General features: G+C 37.7%; 1 protein-coding gene across 7 annotated transcripts in view; it reads left to right on the top strand.

The window, feature by feature from the left end:
* The window catches only part of ATP11B (ATPase phospholipid transporting 11B (putative)), a 65,880-nt gene that overhangs the window by 3,094 nt on the left and 40,646 nt on the right, over positions 1-22,140 (top strand). For all 7 annotated transcript variants that reach the window (XM_014254384.2, XM_014254383.2, XM_014254382.2 and 4 more), the window contains exons 2-8: positions 11,869-11,985; positions 12,799-12,888; positions 15,846-15,926; positions 20,038-20,145; positions 20,287-20,415; positions 20,539-20,642; positions 21,870-21,917. In XM_014254384.2, the coding sequence (XP_014109859.1) occupies positions 11,869-11,985; positions 12,799-12,888; positions 15,846-15,926; positions 20,038-20,145; positions 20,287-20,415; positions 20,539-20,642; positions 21,870-21,917 (677 nt within the window). The remainder of the gene's footprint in view (positions 1-11,868; positions 11,986-12,798; positions 12,889-15,845; positions 15,927-20,037; positions 20,146-20,286; positions 20,416-20,538; positions 20,643-21,869; positions 21,918-22,140) is intronic.

Here is a 22,140-nt window from a genome sequence, read left to right as displayed (position 1 = left end):
CTTTGGGCAGGAGAGATTTTGGGTTCAAGCTCTGTTACCTTTAGATCTCCGAGAGCAGTAGGCATGTGGATTTGGAGGGTTGCATAATGCCACAGACACAGCCAACTCTGCTTGAAAAAAGCAACTATATAAACAACAGTTGATAGGAAGCATCATTACTATTCAGGAATAGCATAGTATGTTTTATTTGCCTTTGGGTTGGCATATGATGGGTTAGACCTCATGGCAAATCAGTCTACAAAGAGCTGTTGTGGCTCCCGTGGTTGAGTTTGTGCAGTACCAACACAAAATGAGAGTGCAGTGACATTTGTAACACCCAGGGACTTTCTGTTCCACATCTCTTTTGGTGGGTTTCTGACAGCATTTGGGCTGTGCTGCTCTCCGATGGTGCACATGGAGTGCAGAAGCTGTTGCAGTGCTATTAACAGAATGTACTGACACCTTCAGTTGTCTGGCAAGAAGGTCTCTGAAAATTGTGGTAGAATGCCCTTGTATGTATGATTTCAGCTGCCTAATTTTAAATTATTAGTTCTGTCAATTGGAGAAGGGTCTCAGGATTTCTCTTCTACTGCTGTTATGAGGAGTTTGAGCTTTTGATGTGTTGTCTAACAGCTCAGTGAAGTACAAAGGATACTGCATGAAGAAAACGTAAGAGCTGTCTGCCTGGCCGCTCTTTTATAAATGACAGTTCAAGACAAGTGTTGTGTTGGATTTGGCAGAGTGTCTTTGCCGTTTAAGGACCTGAATGTTGTAGTGCACAACAGCTTTAATACTGTAGAGAGCTGGGTATTTGGGCAAATGCAGCTTTCTTATTTAACTGTAAATAAAGATAAAATCTATAGATTGACTGTAAAACCTAGTTACCAGACTACTTTATTTATTTTGTGGTTATAAGACGGTTCAGACTGGGAGGGATGTAAGTTTATCAAGTCCAGAAGTTCTGCATTGGCTGCATTGAGGGGTGATCACAGGAAATGTTTTTGACTGTGCTGTGTAGGTAGTGCCTGTCACACGTCACACCCTCCACAGCCAGCACAGTGTCTGTAGGAGGGTTCATCTTCTAGATGTGTTCTAATGAAAAATTTCTACTAATAAGGGAATGTCCTCAAATAGATGAACACTAAGGGATTGTATGTCTGGGATGTGGGGTTTTTTTTTCCTTTCAGATGCTGGTTACTGTTAAGATGTTTTGAGAGGACAGATGGTATTTTGTAATACCTTGCAGTTACTGGCATTCTGAACAAGGTGGACAGCATTTATCTCATTGTTTGTACTGACAAATGTGTATTATTTTCACTTAATCATTTTACTGAATGAAGTTACTGCCTTTCCCGCCCTCCTAGAATTCCCTCTACTTTCTGAATGCCAAAAGCATGTTAAACTAGTTCAGTGACTGAGAATCTAGCTTCTGAAATCACCTTGCTGTTCTAGAGTACAATTTCCCCCCTCTTATTTGTCAGTGAAACCTCTTCCCCTTTTATGCTAGCAAAATAAATGCATATTTGCTCGAAGAGTTCCTGTGGTTCAGACTGCCCAGTTCATACCCTCTGAATTATCTCTAAGGGATCAGTGAGGTGTGTGTTGGAACAGCCCAAAGGTTGTGTTGCTTTGCTAGAGTAGTTTGAGAGTTGGAGGTCAAGGACTCCCCTCCTGTAACTTAGCACAGGAGAAAATGTGGCCTTCTTTTTTTGCTAGAGATATTTTTTGATCTGCTGGACTAGTGCTCCCATGTGTTTGGCTCTTTTAACCTTATTTTCTCTTTGTATTCTGTGAGTGCTGAGGGCTGATACATTTGCAGCACAATGTGTTCCAAAGTGTGCAGAACCTGGCCTGCCTTCAGCCAGCTGTCTGCTCCAAATGGAGACATCCGTTGTGTCCTGTGTGTAATTCATAAGTCTTACCTCATGAAAATTAAACTCTAAATCTAAGAATTGCATTCCAAAACATAATCAAATCAGTCCTGACACTGATTCCTTCAAAGACTATTTTAAAAATGGGAAGATCGGTGTTGTCTGATGTGCTGCCTTGCTGTGAGACTTGGATATTTGACCTGTATCTTGTCCCATCCTCTTTTCTTCTTTTTCCTATCCATGAGCTTTTTAAACAGCAAATTTTTTTTGTGACAAATTACCGCTTATCACTCAATAATAGAATTATTTAATTTACTTCTATGATATTCCTCCATTAATGGGGTCTTACTCCCTTAATAACTTGTGTGTTTATGTGACTAAGGGAGAAGAGGGAGAAAAATAGAATTTTGTTGACAATGAGCAAAATCTATTTCTATTCTGGTCAGTAGGGAGTATCTGGTGGGATGGGTGAAAGACTCTGTTTACTGCCAAGAGATTGTTTCTGTACTCTCAGTGGAAGGTAAAATTTGTAATGTAAGGCAAGTAAATACGTGCTGGATTTAGTAACATTCAACATGTGTTTTGAATATCATTGGTATTTGTTTTTCTGGTTTTAAATGGGTTGGTTGATTTCATTAAAACTGACATTTGCTTTCCTCTGGGATGGAGAGACAGAACTTATAAAAGCAAAATATAACAATGTGTTTAAATTTTATTAAAAGTATCATGACTTGTGACTTTCACTGACGATCTGCTCTTGCTTTTTCTTGACTATATTGTGATGTGCTCAGTAGTTATGACTGTTTTTGTAATTATGTCACCAGGAAAAAGCTTACCTATCAAAAATATCCTTCAATTTCTAGAACAAAATCTGTTTGTTAAGCAAGCAGATAAGAACTGCAGCAAAACAGATGTGACAAAGTGTCTCTGTAAATGCAAGGTCATATCTTCTAGCAAAACACAGGTGACATATTTGCAGCTAGACTTTTTTTTTTTAATGTAAACCTCTTTTCACCTACTGTTGAGAAAACCACTTAGCACTAGTACAGACCATGGTAGAAAAGGCAGAAAGTAGGACTGAGAACTACACTATGATTTAAAAAACAAACCCCTACAATTCCTTGGCCTCCCACATGCAGTGACTTAAGAGGATTTTTTTCCTTGTTTACTTTGAGTAAAAATAAGTCTGGGAAAGGAGAACTTTCCTGTAAATGGGAAGGAGAGATAATGATGTAGACAAAAGGCAAACTGTTTGTTTTTATCCTGAAATGTTTTACTAGAGGAAGAGGTTTTAAATGGTTTATCCCCCAAAATACATGTTGTCATCTGTTGTTGCATTTTGTTACTCCTTTGCATGTTTTTGCGCTACTTTGTGTAGCTGTGCATATTTTTGTAGATATTTATATTTCTCTTTGGAAAGAGAATTGCAACAAAATGGAAAGGAAGCTTAAGATTTAGCAAGCTTTAAGGATAGACTAGTCTGTACACATGTCTCAAAGCAGGGCATTAAACTGACACTTAAATCATAAACCATGTTCAAAATGGAATTAGAACCAAAAATGCTATTGGGTGGATGCAGTAGACTCAAAACTGTAATGCTTTACAGAGCAGGCTTTCTCAAAGCAGGTTAAAAGGAAGAGCTAGACAGTTCCAGCTATGAACTGAATTCTCTTCCTGTGAAATTTGTTGAGCAGCCACTGTCAGCAATTGTCAGTATAATTTTGGCAAATGTTTTGAAAAAGCCTTAAGATTTATTATTTAATGGTGATTTTGGGGGAGGATGCTTTTGGAAAGGGTTTGTTGTTTTTTTTCCATGCTGAAAGAAAATATGAATTAGACTCACAGTGCAGGAGCTGATTGGCATGAATAGCTATTGCCTACTAGAACAAATCCAGATACTGAAAACAAGGGGTTTGAATAATGGCTGTATGAGTAGTCCAGAACAGGGGCGCTTCATGCTTGTGTAAAATACTTTTATAAATTATTCTTCAAAGCAGAGGGTAAACAGCGTTTCATTTTAAGATAATAGTGTACATAGTATGCCAATACATGAAGGAATGTATTTTTCCTCTGTATTTTTCCTGTCACAGACTTGACAGATGTCATTTTTTTATGGTGAAATTGCTATCTACAAAATTTGAACTGCTTTCTAGTCTTAAGGGAAAATTTGTAGCCTGTCCCAGATTTCAATGCTTTATTTAATATTGAAGATCTGCTGTAAGCCTACTTAACAAATGCAGGGAAGGTACGTAAAGGATGCGCTTGGGGGGGTTCTTTTTCTGAGAGCCCATGGTCGTTTGAGGTATGTGAAGGATTTGTATGTTAAATGTTTCATCTCTTGCATTGATTCTGTATTTCTTAGCGTGGCCTGCTTAATAGGTGCTATTTCTGTGATTGATTATTGCAGAATTGTAGAACTTCCTATGCTCATTGTTGTTTATATAGTTCGAGAAGTTTTCTGCAAAAGTGGCTTGTGATTTTTTGAGCTCTCAATTCTTATTTTATAAAATGTGATGTCCTATAGTTGTCTCCTGATGGGTCTGAAGTCACCCTTCAGCTTCAAAAATCTTGCTTAGTCTCCTTTTGTACATGCCTGACAGGAAGATGATATTGCAGATAAAGAATTGCTAGAGCCCACAGAGGAAAACTTGCAGTTCTGAAATTAGAACTGTGTGGTTGGAACTTCAGAGGCATCTTCATTTCCACTTTAGAGCAATGGGCTACTTTGGGAGCATGTGGCAAAAGACCACACGTTTTGGACTACAGACACTGTCAAGCCTCAATGTCTCTTCAACTTCTTGGACTTTACATGAAGCTTTTTTTCTCAAAGAAAAAGAAATTAGAGCACACTGACTGGCCTTGAAATGTGACTTGGGAGCCACTAGCCCTGCCTTTGGGATTGAGGCTTGCACCTTAGAACCTGAACACTAATTAGGTTTCTTCTTTCTTTGGAGCTGAAGACACCAAAAAGCATCTGAGCAAAAGTTACTGATGATCTATTGTGTCTGACGGAGCATACTGAAATAAAGCAATGGACAAGGAATGTATTACAGGCATTTGGTTGGTTAAGCACATTGAGGCAAGAGGATAAGCCCCATTCAGCCTGGCCTTGAACACTTCCAGGAATGGAGCAGCCATAACTTCTCTGAGCAACCTGTGTCAGGGCCTCTGCACCCTCACAAGGAAGAATTTCATCCTTGTATCTAAACCAAATCTGCCTTCTCTCAGTTTAAAGCCATTCCCCTTTGTCATATCACTACATGAACTTGCAAACAGTCCCTCCCTGGCTTTCTTGTAGGCCCTCTTTGGGTACTGGAGTAATAATCCTGTAGGAAAAAAGTGAATCTTGGCATTCTGTTGAAGACACTCATGAAAGAGCAGCTGTTACAAGGTCTTAGGTTTGTATTATCATATGAAGTCCAAAATGGATGATGCTTTATAAATACTGTGATTTGGATTGTAGGGGAGGCTAAGAAAGCCATTTCCTTCATTGCTGCAAGTTGGAGTATTTTTGAATTAAGCAATTTACCTGAATCTCCATTCAAATCCTTTGCTGCTAACAGGAACTGGACATGCCATTAACAGCCTTTGTGTATGCTGCATTAGAAAGCTTAACTTGCCTGTTCAGCTCATTTTTCTTTTCTGATTTTATTAATGTTACAAGAGCAGTATGTTTGGCATTGGTGACCTGAGCAGAGAAACCGGTGCAGGGCAGTATGTTAGCTGTGAATGAAGCCAGCTTACCTTGCTTGTTGTGTTTGCAGATAAGTAATGAAAAGATAGCTGATTTTTTACAATTTTAAGTAGGGCTTTTTCCGAGTTATTTTGGTGGGTATCTTGACAAAATAGTATGTCAAGCAAGAACAACTTGAACTCTGTGTGAGCAGGACTTTGTGGTGAGCACCAGTACAACTTTTCTTAATTCAGTACTAGGCATATTTTAACTTTGTGAAAGGAAGGGGTTATTGCCTCATGATTTCACAGGCCTTCTTGCCTAGAGGGTGTGTTTTCACAAAATAATGTTATCTGGTTATAGGTCTTATAGGAGGTTACAACATGATTTATTATCAGATATTTTGAACAGCTGTAGATACAGAAAGAGGGAAGAGGAAGTTGCACGAATAGTGCATGACTTTAAGTAGTTTTATTTCTTTACTGCAGTGATATTTAAAAGGGGAGGTACAAATTGCATGGCACTGTGTACACATCAGGGTGCTTCAGCTGATTCACTATTTTAGTTGTTAGAGCAGTGTTTAAAATTGCTGTGAGAGGCTGTTTCTTCCTTCATGCTAACCTTTGATAAAGCAAATTCAGTTTGACTACAGCCCAGTTACATGACTGAAAGAATTATTGGCTGACTGTATGGAGTACAAATTTATTCAGACTTCTGAAAATGGGCATGGAGTGTGAATAGATCATCTTATCTGACAGAGGGAAAAGTATTCTATGTATATTCAGAAGAAAATCCCAAGCAAGAAAATCCATTTCCTCAAAACACCTTTAATCAAAATATATCTTGACAGCAGTGTAATAGCAGACTTTTGGGCTGTCTGCCAGGAAATGTGGTGTTCTGCTTCTGCAGCCACAATCAGTCAATTCACTTTCCTAGGAGAAAGGGTTTCTGAGACCAAGTTTTCTTCTGTTCATTAGCTTTATTAAGTAGTACGTGATATTCAGCAAGGTTTTGGGGGAACTGCTGCTTTTGTCTGTCGTGTTCAGTGTGGGTTTTGAAAGGAGGAAGAGGCTCTGAATGAGTCTTCCTTCTTTCAAACTCCTTTCACTATTCAGTGGTCACATAGCAGAAGTTCTTTTGGCAAGTATAAGTTTGGTTCTTCTTCCCCCTCTGTAAAAGCTATAAGTAATGAATATTAAAGTATACTAAGCTTATGCAAGCCACCTGTCAGATTATTTGCGATTATCAATGCACTTATTGCAAAGCTTGATAATGAAATGGATGTGTTGTTTGCCAGTCTCATGTCAGTAATCCTTGCTGAAATCTGTGGATTTCTGCTGTCTCATGTAATAGCGCTGTAAAGTGTGTGGGGAGGGCGTTGGTGCACACTGCCATACGTTAATAGTGGTATTGAAGTGTTAAGAGTCTTGCAGCAGATGTGTATGTTACAGCAACAAGTTGAGTACAAAAGCATTTTTTTCTTTTCTTCCTTTATACTTGCAGGTGTTGGGAGGGTCTTTTCTGTCGTGCTGATCCTCATCCGCTTCCTGTGCGGTTGCCTAGCTTGTTATGTGTATTATGAAGGCTTCTTCAGCCGCAGTGTAAAACTGTTCTTTCACAGGGAAGATTTTGACCAGACAACTGGCATGACATATTAAAAAAAACAGGGAAAAAAAAAAACCAAGACAAAATCAAAAACACAAAGCAAAGTGAGAAAATGGATGGATCAGTTTTCCTTACTTGATGGCCAATGGACCGTTCTACAAGTACAGTGGTTGAGATGCAGAAAAAATGTAGGAAAGAGTTGTTTGGGAGTGGCTGTTGAATCCCATGGCTTTCATGAAATAAATTGCGTAAAATTGCAGTCAAATATTTCTCTTCAATTCCCCAGGATATGTTTTCTGTGCTGTTTTACAGGGCCTTATTTACTGCACAGAGGAAGATTCTAACTTTTAGAACAGTAATGAAATCACTGCTGACAAAGTTCAGTAAAAATTACTTGGACTTTGCTTAGAGTCATTCAGATTTATAAGAAATGAAAACTATTAATCACTTCTTTCTTTTTCTTTTTTTAAATGTTATTTTCATTTGTGCTTTATAAATCAGTTTGACTAGGGCATCTGTGTACTGTATATAAGTGGGATGCTTTTAGGTTGTTTTCAAAATGAAAGTATTAAGTTCACCTAGGTGCAGAACTTCTGCTGGGGAAGTGTGTATCAAAGATTAAATGAGAGCTGTATTCCAAGGGTAGATAACGCCTGGTATGTGTTGATAAATCACCTGAAGGACTGAACTTTAGCCAATAAATCTAGATTTAATTTGCAACATGAAGGGGAGAAAATCAGGTCACTTCATCTTAGGGTCAAATTGTATTAAAAGGTGATTCATGTAATATATATATACCTGGTCAAGAAGCCTTAAATACCAACTCTTGTAATATATTCAGCATTATTTGTTATGAAGTCAGTGATCTGTGGACTTGGATAGAAATCACTTCACTAGATAACTGCAGGAAAACTAACTGTTTTTTGAAAGAAATTGGTGACAGCTTAATAATTTTGCAAGACTCTTAATTTAGGATTTCTCTGCTCATGCTGTTTAGCTGCAGAAATCCTTTGACAAGGGCATGTTACCCTACTTTTGCAGCTGAGTTGGAGAATGACGTTAGAAAGAGAGAACTGTCTATTAAGTGAAATTAGGAAACTGTGCTTTCTGCACTGCTTTGCTGGCTGCACAGAGTTACTGTGGAAAATCCCTTGCTGGGCAGAAATTTGGGCTACGAATCAGTTTAGTGTCAGGAGCAGGCTTTGTGACCAGCCCCATAGTTAGAGAAATGTTAAAGACATTTCAGCTCTTGAACAATGAAGTTCAGTGCCTGTGCAGAATTTTCCTTGGAGAGATGTGTAATTAAAATTTCTCTGGAAAATCTGCTTAGTTGTGGTCTCATCGGCTAATTATGAGATGGCAGAATGGTTGGCTAATTTCAAGTGGTTTTTAGTAGTTATAGTCATAAAACTTAGGAAATCTGGGTTTTGTTCCCAGCTCTGACACTCACTTCCTGCTGTGACTACAGTCAAGTCACTGAGGTTGTCAGGGATGTGTCCTTCTCCAGCCACAGCTCTGACAACTGAGGGGTTTTTGTCTCCGGCCTGCCTTGCGTGTGCATTGTGATCTGCTGACAGCACAGCTTCTGTGCTTTCTCCGTGGCAAATGTCAACAAAACAGAATTAAATCTCTATAGACTGCAAATTTAAACTGCTTCAGCTCTGCACCTGTAAACTTGTATGGCCTGAGACTCTGATTTATTCAGAAAATAAAGTTCTTGCTCTTAATCATCTGAGCCTGCTTCAGCAGAGGTATTTGTTCTGATAAAAGTGCTTGTGCAGTGAGACTGGAGCTGTACAGAGGTATTTACTCTTCATCATAAAATGTCATCAAACTCATCAACCTTCAGGTGCTCAGACAGTGGCCCAAAAAGGGCATATAAAAAATTCAGTGATATCCTATCCTAGTCACTCAGTAATCTTTGCTTTATCTTTTAATAGCATTCAGCAAGTGGCATGCAGGTTAGCATTTATCACTGTCAGAAAGAAGACTGCAACTTGTTTTCTTTGCTCTTTGTGGTTTTTTCCTTGCTTTACATCTGTTTGATTTAGAGTAGGATTTTTTCAGGCTGTTAAGTCTGACTTTCCAAAGTGAGGGAGTCTGGCATTTTGTGAGTGCCAGACATTTTCTGAAATATAGAAGAGAGCTGTGTACAAAGTCTTACTAATTAGGTGCCTTTTTTCTTGCTTGCAAAACACTTTTATTTGTGGCATCTTCTGGATTGATTTAGAAATACTGTGTCACTAATGTCAGATATCCAAAATGCTTCTGCCACAAACACTCTTCTCTTTAAATTTTGTGTCAGCAGTTAACAGGTAAATTTTTTTCATCTTCCTTTCATGCTTGTATTTATTTTCTTAAAGCTGTGAACAGTTTCTTGCATTTTACTTTTGGTATCCTGTGTATTTTTTTTCCATGCTTTCCTCTATCTACTTTTTGTCTCCCTGCTCCACTCTTATCTTTAAACAAGTTTTCACCCTGGAGCATGTGACTAGACCAGCCTTCCACTGCTTGTCATCTAAAGTTTATTCTCCTTCAAATCTCTTTGAAAAATCCCCTTTCCTTTCTTTGTCCCTTCATTATTCTGGACCTCTTTCTTTCTAAAGCAGAATGTTTCTGTAGCAATGATACCACACACAAACATTTGTATGTTTGAGTGGACTTTTTAATTATTCCTTTACTTTAAAATGGCACCATCCTGGGTGTGAACATACCTAATGACCTGCGTTAGAGATATTAATGGATTAAAAAAATTAATGTGTGGTTATACCAGCCATTTTTTATGTCAGTCATTGTGCTCACTGTTCTTCTGTAGTTAACTGATACAGAGGTATCATCTTCTGGAATTCTGTGAAGTGTCACATTTTATCTGACATGGACAAAGCTCTGAGCCTCATTCACAAGTGGAGCAACACAACTGCAAATGCAGTAGTGGGATTGATAATGTTCCCTTTCTAGCAAAGGACACCACCAGTTGTCCTTGCACTTGGCAACAAAGAAAAAGGAGATTGTGTAAACTCTGCAAGTTGGTTCTAAGATTAGGAGTGTGTGATGCTGATGCTGGAATTCACTGCTTTGCATACAGCCATTGATTCCAATCAAGCAAGGGTTCCAAATTTAATTTCACTGGTTTATTTCATGTGTAAAAGCTTTTTGACTTTTTCTTTAGTAGTTTTCTTGGCCTGTTATCCAAATTACTGCTGTTTTGTTGTCTTCTGCCGTCACCTGCTTCTCTGGGTCAGAACATTATTGCTAGGAAGGGTTCTGGTGAGTCATGTAGCCCCAGGAAAGGCTCAATTAAAGATAGACTTGAATGACCTAGATAATAAGCCCTTGTGTTACAGATATTGCAACCTTTCCTCATGACTTATTTTGGTGTTTAATTATTGCTTTCTGCAACAATGGAATTTGTTTGCTTTCCAATATCCAGACATAAGTTTTCTTACCTGCAACTTAAGCCTGCTTACTTCTGTTCTTCTTTGGCCTTCAAAGCACCCATTTTCTCAATGGAACAGTCTTCTGTGTACCAGGAGATTTACTAGGATATCCCAAGTTTCCTCTCCTCCAGGCTAAATGACTCTAATTTGTTTGCTCTTTGCTTTTTAGATTGTTCGGCCTTGCGTTATATGTCATGTTTTCAGGATCTCTTGGGGCTCATGTTGCTTTCCTCTGGGTGCTGTCCAGTTGCTTCACAGTGCTTCAGCTGTGGCTCCCACTCCTCCTCCAGCCTCCTCTGCACTGAAGGCCTTTTTCTCAGCAGGATGACGTGGATGACTCATGTCTAGTCTGTGATCTGTTATAGCCTTTGACATTTTTCTTCAAAATTCCTTTATGGGCTTTTATTCTCTTTTTCTAGATGCAGTTTCTTTGTGCTGGATCTTTGTGTTCTGTGCATCTGGTTGGTCAGGAATTTTCTCTTACTTGGTGTTCTTGCAATCCCAGGGTGGTATCATCTGCAGGTTTAACACTTGTGTTGCACTTCCTCTTGAAGAATCAGATGATGAAAACACTGACCATTAGACCTGAAACAGGGCTTTGATTCCCAGGGACCTCACTCAGATCATCTGTTTTGGCAGGAAATTATTGATAAGTATTTCTGAGTATGCTTGCTTTTTTTTTTTTTCCCATGAGTTTGCTTTCACTGTTGCACCATTGATGTATGAATTGGTGGTAATGGCAGAAAATCACATTTGAAATGGGACAAAATGTTAGTTCTTAGAGATAGAACTTATTTGGAAAAATACTGCTGTCTGGTCAGCTGCTTTTGGCTTTTCTCTGGTGAGAATCTTTTCAAAATCCAATTCCTCTGCATATTAGTATAGCTTGTATGTTTTGATCTTTTGTATTTCTCAATAATCTGGTTTTTTAGGATTATCGCAAGCATGGCTGTGAGGTTTTGTAAATTATTTATGTTTTTATCTCCATTTGTTTTTCTTCCTTTTTAAGTTTTGCAGGGCTTGAAGTTTGCATAGTAGCAAGTGTTCTCTATCCTTGAGACAGGAACACTTTTTTCTTTCTTTTTTTCAGAATGAGTATACAACCTCAAAATTGAGATTTTTGGGTTTTTTTCCCATAGTTTTTGAAAATTTTCTGGACACAGCAGACTTTAATTTTATACAGTAATTTTCTTTACCCTTTGAAAACTGTTGCTTGATATCTGAATGTAATTTTCCACAGAATTTTACAAAACAGCAATTAATAAAGTCGACTTTCTTGATTACCTCTTACTTTATGTTCTAGGGTTTTGACCCACCGCATCAAAGCGACACAAGAACTATTTATATAGCAAATCGTTTTCCCCAGCATGGCCATTATGTTCCTCAGAAGTTTGCGGACAACAGAATCATATCATCCAAGGTAAGGAATCGATTTGTCGCGGCAAAACCACTTGATATGTTACTTAAGAAGTTGTGTGGCAGATGTGTACATCTGTATTATGTCTAGTGGTGCCCAATACAGTATTCAAAATGAAACAAACTGAACTGCTTTGAGGGAAAAGCTGGGTTGCTTCATGTGTAGTTTGTCTCGTTCTCTCACACTTCTTTCCTCAAAACTCAAGTACAGAGCAACTAAGCAAGCAGGCTTTCTGAAGAAAAGTAGGTTTTCAACTAATGTTGCCCAAACTACTTAAAAGACAGAATGAAGCTGGTTATGAGGATTTTTAAAATAGCCAAATTGAAAGTCAGTACTCTGCATAAAATAAATCAGCAGTGGACTGCAGTTGCAGATTCCCTCCTGGTGTGTCCTTGGGTTGAAATCAATAGAGCTGATGGTGGGGATGTGCCTTGTCGCTGTGGTGTTGGAGGGAATGTTACAGCTGCAGGAATTAATTTTTTTATTTTTTTCCTCCTACCCGGGACACAAGTAGCCAAATGAGTCCAGCTGCCCCTGTCCCAGTTGGAGGAAAACATTGTAAACTTGGCCTGTAGAGGAAATGCAGTTGTAACTTCTGCTGCCCTGCTAGCTGTACTTAAAACGGAAGGAATAAAAGAAAAGGAACAAAATTTGGATACAGCAGTTCTGTATGGGAGAAGAGCAAGGTCTAGGGGAGGGGACCTGGGGAATGAGAGGATTTAGGTTAGGAGAGTTCAATGGGAGCGGAACTGAACTTCACTGAAAAATTCTGCATTGTGTTGTAATTATTTGTCTCTCTTCTTTTTTTCCCTTCAGTATACAGTGTGGAATTTTGTTCCAAAAAACTTATTTGAGCAGTTCAGAAGAGTAGCCAATTTTTATTTTCTCATTATATTTTTGGTTCAGGTAAGTTGAATAATACTCAGGAAATTGCAATTTTTGTTGTAAATTCTGCCACTGATTTTTGTTCTATGAATTTAACTTCTCTACCTATATATTTTGTCTATATAAAGGACACATTTCCACTTTCTCTAGGAAAAGAACTTAACTTTGAAAATAATTATGTCCCAATTTAGGTATTATCCTTAGGTTTTATCTTCATGAATACTAATGTATTTAAGTGTGCAGCTTCAAAGTCTGTTGCACAGTCAGCACGGGGATTCAACTGTCTGCCTCAAATACAACTTTAAATCTCTTAAGGGACTAAAGAAATTCCAGATGCACTTCTTGTTTTTGTGAGCATTGGTGATGTTTGAATATTTGTACATTGGTGGTTGTAAATCAATCAATCTATTGTGATTTCATTCTAAGATCCTCAAATTCAATTTGTTCAGATAAAATGAACACACAGATGCTACAGTTAAAATCAATAGTTTGCCAGTTTTGAAGACCTCAGTTACTGTTTTGTAGTTTATGTCAGAAATATGGCTGTGGCTTTTGTAGTAGACTGTATTTCTTTTAATTAAGGACACCCACAAGTAGATTAGGACAGTCTGTACATTTTCTATGATCTTTGCCTCTCCAGCTCTGTAATGTACCTGAATTCTGTCAAGCTATTGCAGGCTTAGTAGGTGAAGGATAAGTGGGAGAAGGGCTCAGAGGAGAGAGAGTAACTTTTGAAAGACTAATTAATATCTGAGGCAGAGACAAGATTTTGGGGTAGACAAACTTTTCTTTCATTATAAAATGGAATCATTTGAACATGTACAGCCTCACAGTGATTAACCAATATTTAGAATGTACATCTGAAAAGGATGGCACCTCATTTGACAAAGAAAGGGGATAGTGAAGAGTTCATAAAACTTGTCTGTGGTTGTGTAAGGTGTCAGTATCAGGGCCAGGTCTGCACCTTTAAATCCATTGCCTCCTGTGTCCCTTTATCTTGTTCTTTCACTTCTATAAAGAAGGACATTTCTAGGCTGAAAATTCCTGTGCTGGACAAAAGTCATACAGTTCTAACTTAGGCTAAAAAAAATGTGTTGTCCATCACATCTTCCTAGTTAAGAATATTGACTGTGTTATTCCTGTTGCAATGTTTCATGCTGTTTAACGTATTGTAGCATGAGTAAGATGGGAATGTGCTGAAGATGGAACATAAATGTTATTAAAGTAACCACAGACAGCGTGGCTTTTATTTATTTTTTTAATGCAGATTTATCTCTTCAGTTCAATGTTGTGTCACAGTTGTTTCAAACTGTTGCCTTTCAGTAGTATCTAAGTGTGTTGTTCATGGACAAATAAGGATCTAAGGGCAGGAATTCTTCTCTGAGTGTAATCCTGTTCTCTCAGTTTGTGTCAGGTGGATGCTCTCACGTGTATGGGAAATGTCTTGTCTGTGTGTCTGTGTTCTTGGAAGCAGAACAGCATTGGAGTAATTTTTGTTTATTTGTTAGAATGGAATTCTGTTTTTATTCAAATCCCTTTTGGAAGTTTATTAATATCTAATATTTTTTCTTTTTATGAGGCAAAGCTGCCTTTTAAAGCTGACCACCATGGTACCCTCCCTGTCCTATGAATCTCGTGTGGCCAAGATGCAGTCTGTCATTTCTACCTTTTCCACTGGGGATGGCAGAACTGGGGCAGGGTCTCATTGTGTGATTTCACTTGAAGCACAGTCCAGTCACGTTGTTCACTGCACATGTGCATGCCCAAAACAAGGTGACAGACTGCATTTTGGTGACACAAGATGTGTCATGGATATGTATCCTGTTGCGTGGCAGGCAGAGGACCGCGGTGTCCTGGTGAAACATGACAATTCCACCAGCACAAAACCTGCTTCGTTTTCATATATGAGCCTCTCTTCAGAAACAATGAGAGAATATAGATGGCAGAAATGCCATGATTAATCCTATCCAGCCAAAAATCCGATGCTTTTGGTAGGGTTTTTCTTGGCCAAAATGCTGCTAAGCTGAAATTGTAGTGCTACAGTTAAAGAACAGATGGTATTGCAGGCTAGGTCTCGTTTTTATTGTGTTCTATAAATTGTCTGTTTCAGTGAAAAAAAAAACCAAAAAAACCCACTAAAAACCTCATGTGTGCATTGTAAAGTAGCATGATCTATTTTCTCTGTGAGGTTCTTCCCCCATATAGAGTAAACTTCATGTATGACTTTTTTTTCTTCTTTAATGATTCCCAAAGCAATGCCATAAGTCTCAGGTAAAGTGGATCAAATCAGTGTCTGTGGTTTTGAGTAGTTTTTGTGTATATTTCCTTTACAGCACTTGACCATGTTGATTTTTTCCTGCAGCAGAGGAGACCCACTAACATCCCCCCACATACAGAACCTTAGTGTGTACACTGCACTTCTGGCATGTCAGAAATAATAGCACAAATTGTAAAAACTGCATGTTACCTTGGGGCAACAAGAAGGGTGCAGTCTAAAAAAAGTGCTAATATCTAGACAATTGGAAATTACTGTTCTTAACTTTATTTTCACTTCTAAAGTGGATGATGTAGATTGATTACATTGCTGGTAAGCAGTAGATCATATAGAATGTTGAAACAGCTTCATGAAATGTAGATTTCCTTCCTTTGTTAATATGCTTTTGAATTCATTGTTGTAGGATGAAATTATACCTTCCTTTTAGTAAGGACCCTTAAAATTGTCACATGCTTTACAAATGTGACTAAGGCTGTTCTATGCCCTAAAACATTTGTTTGCATTGTTATTGATGTATTATTTAGTTGTCAGAAACCGAGTTTGGCTTGAGAAATTCTGCAGGAAATGCACTAAAAATAATCACAGGTTATAATAAAGAGTTTGGAAAATAGTTGTCATCTTGCTTCATTTGTTTGGGTTTTTTTTGAAAGTGCAATTGTAAAATGAAAATTTGGACTAATTTTCATATTTTCTTTTCTTTTAGCTCATGATAGATACCCCTACCAGTCCTATTACCAGTGGATTGCCATTATTCTTTGTCATAACTGTGACAGCCATAAAACAGGTAAAGGGGAAAAATCTTGCAGCATGAAGTCCTACTGAAGTAAAGTTACTTAACAGAGTCTGACTAGGACAGTGCTTAGATTCTGAAAATACATGAAAATGGTGTAATTTTTAGAAGCTATTTTGGATTTAATATTTCTAGTTAGACGCCTGAGCTTCAGCATTTGGTTGGTTGTCAAGCACTCAGTGACTCACTGCAGTACCCTAAAATGGACAGTGGATGACTGTCAGGCAACATTTTTGTCTAAACATTACATGTCACTTGTTATCAGACCTTTTCTGAAAGCTCCTCTCTTATTCCTTTGGCACACCTCGCTTCCTGTTAGAACCAGTCCTCCCACATCACACCCTGAGAAAGGAGCTTGGGCAGATGAAGCAGTGGTGCAGGATGTGTTTGTCAGTAGTTAGAAGGCAAATTTTGCCCCAGGGGGTATGTTTTATGGTGTAAAATGTGTATGAAGTGTGGTCCTGGTCTTCTTTGGTTGCATAAAACATTTTGGAGTATTTCATAGCACTTGAAATAAGAAAAATCCTCTGACTAATAGAAATCTTGTTCAAGCACCATATTACATCCTACTGAGACCTAGAGCCTCTGAAATCAGAATGTAAAAATAAAAGAAAAAGGGAAAAAAGTCTGTTTTCTTATGCCCTTAAAGCAAGAGGAGAAAGAAACAAGCTTATAAATAAAGAAGTGATGTGGATAAAAATTATAATCTCTTCTGCAGGGAGGTAATTTTCAGGAACTGTCCTCTTCAAGGGGTTTGACAGTGCTGTTGGGAATAAATGCAGCCTCGCAATTGAAAAATAAGCAGGAGACTGTTTCAGAGCTGTAACTGGAATTTCAATTTGCCTTCTGTGCCAGAAAGACCCAAAGCCACCCAGAAATAGGGCAAAAGTAAAAATAGTTCTGCCTTTCAAGCAGATAGAAAGGTGTTTGGGACAGAGTGGTTCTTAATGCTGGAATAATATTTGGACTAATATTTCATCTTGTTGCTGTGCAATTTGTATCTGTAGAATGCCCTATTCCTATTCAATTGCAGTTGGTACCATCACCCCCCCCAAAAAATCACGTGTTCAAAATTATAACCATAAGTAGGCAATGGATAATAAAACCGTGTGAACTAAAAGAGATTATGAAATAGAGTTATATTAGATCACTTTTTCCAGAAAGTTGGACTCGTGTAAGTCTAAAATAGTCCAAAATAATCTTAACACCACCTTGCTTCCAGATGTCCAATGTTATATTGGGAAATTTAACTCTCTTATCATCAATTTCAAAGAACAGAGTTTCTGTCAATTCTTCTGGAAGCTTCGAATCATTCATGACTTGCCAGGCATCAAGAGATTTTCTGTCAGTCTCAATATCTCTGCAAGAACTATAGGAACCACCTAAACTGATCTAATGGACGCTCATGTTTCTCCTACCTGCTGCAAGCAATATTCACAAGCTGTTATCTTGAAAGAAAAATGAATTGTGCTAGTTCCAACAGGCTGCCCTCAGACAAGGGAGGAAGATAAATCTGTTGGAGTGCAGAGGGAAAAATCCCCAGTATTGTCTCAAAATCAGTTTCCATTTTCTCCAAACCAGATGTGTAATATAGGAAGAAGATTTTAAGGAAAGAACCCCCTTTTGAAAGCTGTGGGGTGCTGATTCTGCACAAAGTTACATCAGGATAAATGTTAAACTATAATTTAGTATTCTCTCAGAAGATGAAGGGGAAAACAGAAGCATTACTCATATGAATGTTTGAGAAGCTTAGCAGTGGATGGAAAAAGTCCCCTGCCTTCCAGAAGACTGGTGAATGTATCACCCCTTGCAAACCACAGAACTCAGCCTTGTTTTAATCTCAGCCAAGGAGACAGAACTTTTTCTACTTGGAAGTGTAATTGCACCTAGGTCAGAAGAAGGACATACAACACTGCAAAGTGATGCAGCTCATGCTGTGTCATTTTGTCTGTCTTGTTAGCCAGAGCGCTTTCCTCCTTATGCCTCTGAAGATCTGTATGCAGTCCTCCAAGGAGTTCAAAGTTAGCAAATAAATAAAAATAACACAAAAAGTTGAAAAAAAACCCAAACCAAAATACAACAAAATAAAGGTATTTCCTAAGGAACTTTAGGAAACTGTGCATTTTAATAAGTTCATAGGTATTTAGCTGATGGAACACAGATGTTTATTTGACTACCAGCTAAATTATAAACAACTACTTTGCAGGTTTTGATTAACTATAGACCTAAACTGAGAATGAAAAATCTGGTAGTATAAAATGCGGATTTTTTTCTCAATTACATCAATTAAATCAAGTTATTTAAGCAGGATTTAAGAATATAATTTGAGGGATTCTAATCTTCAGTTTCTTTTCTTGCAAGTAGGCATCATTCCCTGTATTCCTCTTGCATCTTGCTTTTTCACTGTATTTTTCCAATGTTTTCAAGTGAGGATAAGGACCTCTGAAAAACACCACAGTAGGTAAATTTGGGGGAATTTGAACTGACCACACTAAGTTGGCTCTTAAGAATTCCCTGGTGTGAGATGTCACCCTTGTGTTGGAGGCAGGAGGTGTCAGATGGAGAAAGCGCTGAAATCTGTACTTTCTAAAGAAGGTAAATTTCAGTTCTTTGCCAAATGCCCACGTTGCTCAGCTGTTCAGGTTCGTGAGACAAATGCCTCAAGGTTACTGGATGTTAGTTAAATCCTTGTTTTCTTCTGTCAGTCACCTTTAACAAGGAGCTGTAGGTATTGACTCTTGCTTTTTCATACTGCTTAGGAAGGATTCTTAAAAGAGTCCTACTTAGGGACTTTAGGATTCTGATGTCCCAATATCTCTCTGTATGGCTCCTATTACTGCACACTTCTTAACTGCTGATTTTGAAACATTTGGCATATAAATCTCTTCTCCACATTCCCCCTTTCTTTTCAAACACAGGTAGTGCAGTTGTGCTGTCCTTATTAATTTGTGCTAGTAAGAGTGGAGATATGTGAAGATAGAACTACAAAATTACTTTAAACATGCAAAATTTGTGATATAACTTTTCCTACAAGCTCCAGTCAACCACAAAACTCTCTAAACTGCATTTACATTAGTACTATTTGTACTATGACATTCATGTAATGTCATGTAATTGTAGAATGAGCTGGGATTATGCCTACTGTTTCACACATCTGCCTTCTTCTGTCTGCAGACTTCCAAAGAAATATTTTTAACTCTTTCACAGTTCTTATACCTACCAGAAAAGCATTTTAGGAAGTCTCTATTGCAGATTAGTTGCAGGAGTCTTGCCAGGTTGTTACAGAAAGTTGAACTTCCTGTATGATTGATCCATTTCCTGTGCATGCTAGTGGGGCTTTCCAAGCAGTCCCTAGACTTGGGGATCAGAGATTATTATGCTGTTATGATCTAATGCTATTAGATTAAACAAGCCGTGAATTCATACTTTAGGAAAATAAGAGGGGAATAGTATACTTGGATTCACAGTCTTGCATGTTTGCACATGTGTGTGTACATGGGATAAAGGGTGCCTAAACAGGTGTGAAGTATCAAGTAAAGGAAAGCTGCTTAGTTTATCAGTTAAAAGCTCAGTTGTTGCAGACTGTTCCATTAGGACTCAAAAAAGAGCAAAAAGTCATCTTCTGTTGCTGGACAGAGCTGATGTGTCAACAGCGTGTCACACAGAATTAAATCTTGGGATTTTGTACATGGGCTATGGCAGTAACTATGAGAAGTGCTATATGGTATGACTTGAGAAAGTAATTTCAGTCTCTTCTAAAAAAAAAAAAGGAATCCAGAAAGGAGCCTGAGGGCTGACTGTTACCAGTTTTGTGGTGTATTAATCCATATAGATCAAAGATTTATTGAGTGCTTGGTCATCTGATCTGCAGAAAATGTCACTGCCCGTTTTTTCACCACTTCTGCTACTTTATTTACCTTTACTTGTTTGTGTAGGTTTGTGACAAAATTAAGAGGTTCACAGCTGGAGCAGAAACTCAAGAGAAGTTAGTAACTGTATTCAGACAATGCAGGAAGTTGTTTGAACACATTTACTTAGTGGATTAAATTTAGTCTATTTTTTAGGTTTCATGCTTAAAAAGTAGATTTTTATGTGTTTTCCACAGGGCTATGAGGACTGGCTACGACATAAAGCAGACAACGAAGTCAACGGTGCTCCAGTTTATGTTGTTCGAAGTGGTGGCCTTGTGAAAACCAGATCTAAAAACATTCGGGTAAAGGACAAACTGAAAACTGTGTTTCTATTACACGGCTAAAACTCTCATTTTATTGCTTATCATTGTGGTTTGGTAACAATGCTGAAATCTGCCCTTTAAACCTCTTTGCACCTTTCTGATCTATGTTCACTTTGTTAGGTGGGGGACATTGTCAGAGTAGCCAAAGATGAGACTTTCCCTGTTGATCTGGTGCTCCTGTCATCTGACCGAGTGGACGGTTCTTGCCACGTTACCACTGCGAGTTTGGATGGAGAGACCAATCTTAAGGTCTGGGTTACTTCTGTGCAATAGAATGCAGTTAATTTGTGGTGCTGTTTTTTGTTCAGCCTGTTGAAATACCTGCCCTGCTGCCTGGTAGTCCTGTATAACACAACGGGCACTGTTTTACAGACACACGTTGCAGTCCCAGAAACAGCAGTGCTGCAGTCTGTTGCCAACCTGGACAAACTGGTAGCTGTTATAGAATGTCAGCAGCCAGAAGCAGATCTATACAGGTATCATTTTATTAGTAAATATTTTGAAATTATGTCAGAAGGAGGTGTTTAATGCTCAGAATGTTGCAGGCCTTGCAAGGATTAAAATAGCTTCAGACATCTGCTTGAATTTTAGGTTTTAATAATCAGCTTGTGTTTGTACATATGTACTTACTGACAGTTGCAAGTGACAAATTAAATTTGAGTACTTGAGTAGTAAATCAGACATTATGATATTTATCTTTTTTATTTTAATTATGTACATTTCAGTTATAATCAGAAAATTTGTTTTTAGATTTTAAAGAATTAAATGGCCTACAGTCTGATCAGGTTGAAGAAAGTTCTATAAGGTTCTGCCAGGAGATTTCAGTATTATATAGTATATGTTTCAGTCTCAGATAGGATATAGGAAATGGAATTGACTCAAGTCTAATTCTAAGGATGTGTTGCTCATATTTATTTCACATATGCTCCAGAGATTTGAACTCCATTCTTCAGCAGCAAAACCTTAGATTAAAAATGGGGATACCCGAATTTTTGCTTTACCATCAGTGAGCAAAGTTGTAGACTCTGTAAAGCAGCATCATGTGTAGCAAAAGATATGTTCCCATCCAAGTTTCTTCTGAATTGTACAATGGAAAATGGTAGCTATGAAGTAGTAGTTTTTCAAATTCAAGTATATTATTGCAGCTGTTCTTAAGTAAACTTGGAGATGTTCTAGAAATATTAAGTTTTTTTAAAACTAAGATATTCAGTTTGAACAGGTCTTAAAATATTTGATATTTAGCAAATTAAAGTACAATCACTATAGAAGTTTGTGTCCCTTTTTGTGTCTGGAGTCATGCTAAATATGTGTGTGTCAGTTTTTTAAATGTGCAGTAGACTGGCTTTATTGAATGAAAAGTTACTATTTCTGGTGGATAATGTGCAAACTAACATTTGTTGAGAAATTATTTCTTACTGAATCATGAAGAAGTCACAATCTGTTTTAAATTAATATAAATATAATCTTTTGTGGTAACTAATCAGAGTTAATAAGCTTTCTCACATGCCTATTCCTTTGAGGGATAAATGTTTCTCTTGTTAAATGTCTCTTGTAAAATTATTGCCAGTTTTGCCATATTGGTTCAGTTTGGTTGTTATTAAAAGTTTACTTCTGAGCCATTAATGACTTTTTTGTAAATACAGAGGTTTATATATTTTTGAGTCTTTATGTAGATACTTCTAAGATGTATCCATCTTTCATAGATTTGTTGGAAGAATAACTGTAAGTCAACAAGCTGAAGAAATAGTACGGTGAGTAAATTTGTATAAGATGATTATTTAGAACACATGGAGGTGGTTTAAATCTTGCCATTACAAGAGTTACTGTTGAATATATGAAAAGGGGAGGTATTTTTACTAAAAGTATCAACTGCAGCTGCATACCTCAGATGGACATGATAAAGAAGGAGTGAAAGAAGTTCATTACTACACAGTTTTACAGATTTAATACAAGGGTTCTGGAAAAAGCTTGGCT

This window comes from Pseudopodoces humilis, chromosome 11 (genome assembly GCF_049639895.1).
Source record: "Pseudopodoces humilis isolate 2021_Gansu_Grassland_sample_001 chromosome 11, ASM4963989v1, whole genome shotgun sequence".
NCBI classification, from domain to species: domain Eukaryota; kingdom Metazoa; phylum Chordata; class Aves; order Passeriformes; family Paridae; genus Pseudopodoces; species Pseudopodoces humilis.
The sequence above is the reverse complement of the archived record's forward strand: the minus strand, read 5'-3'. Positions and strand labels throughout refer to the sequence as shown.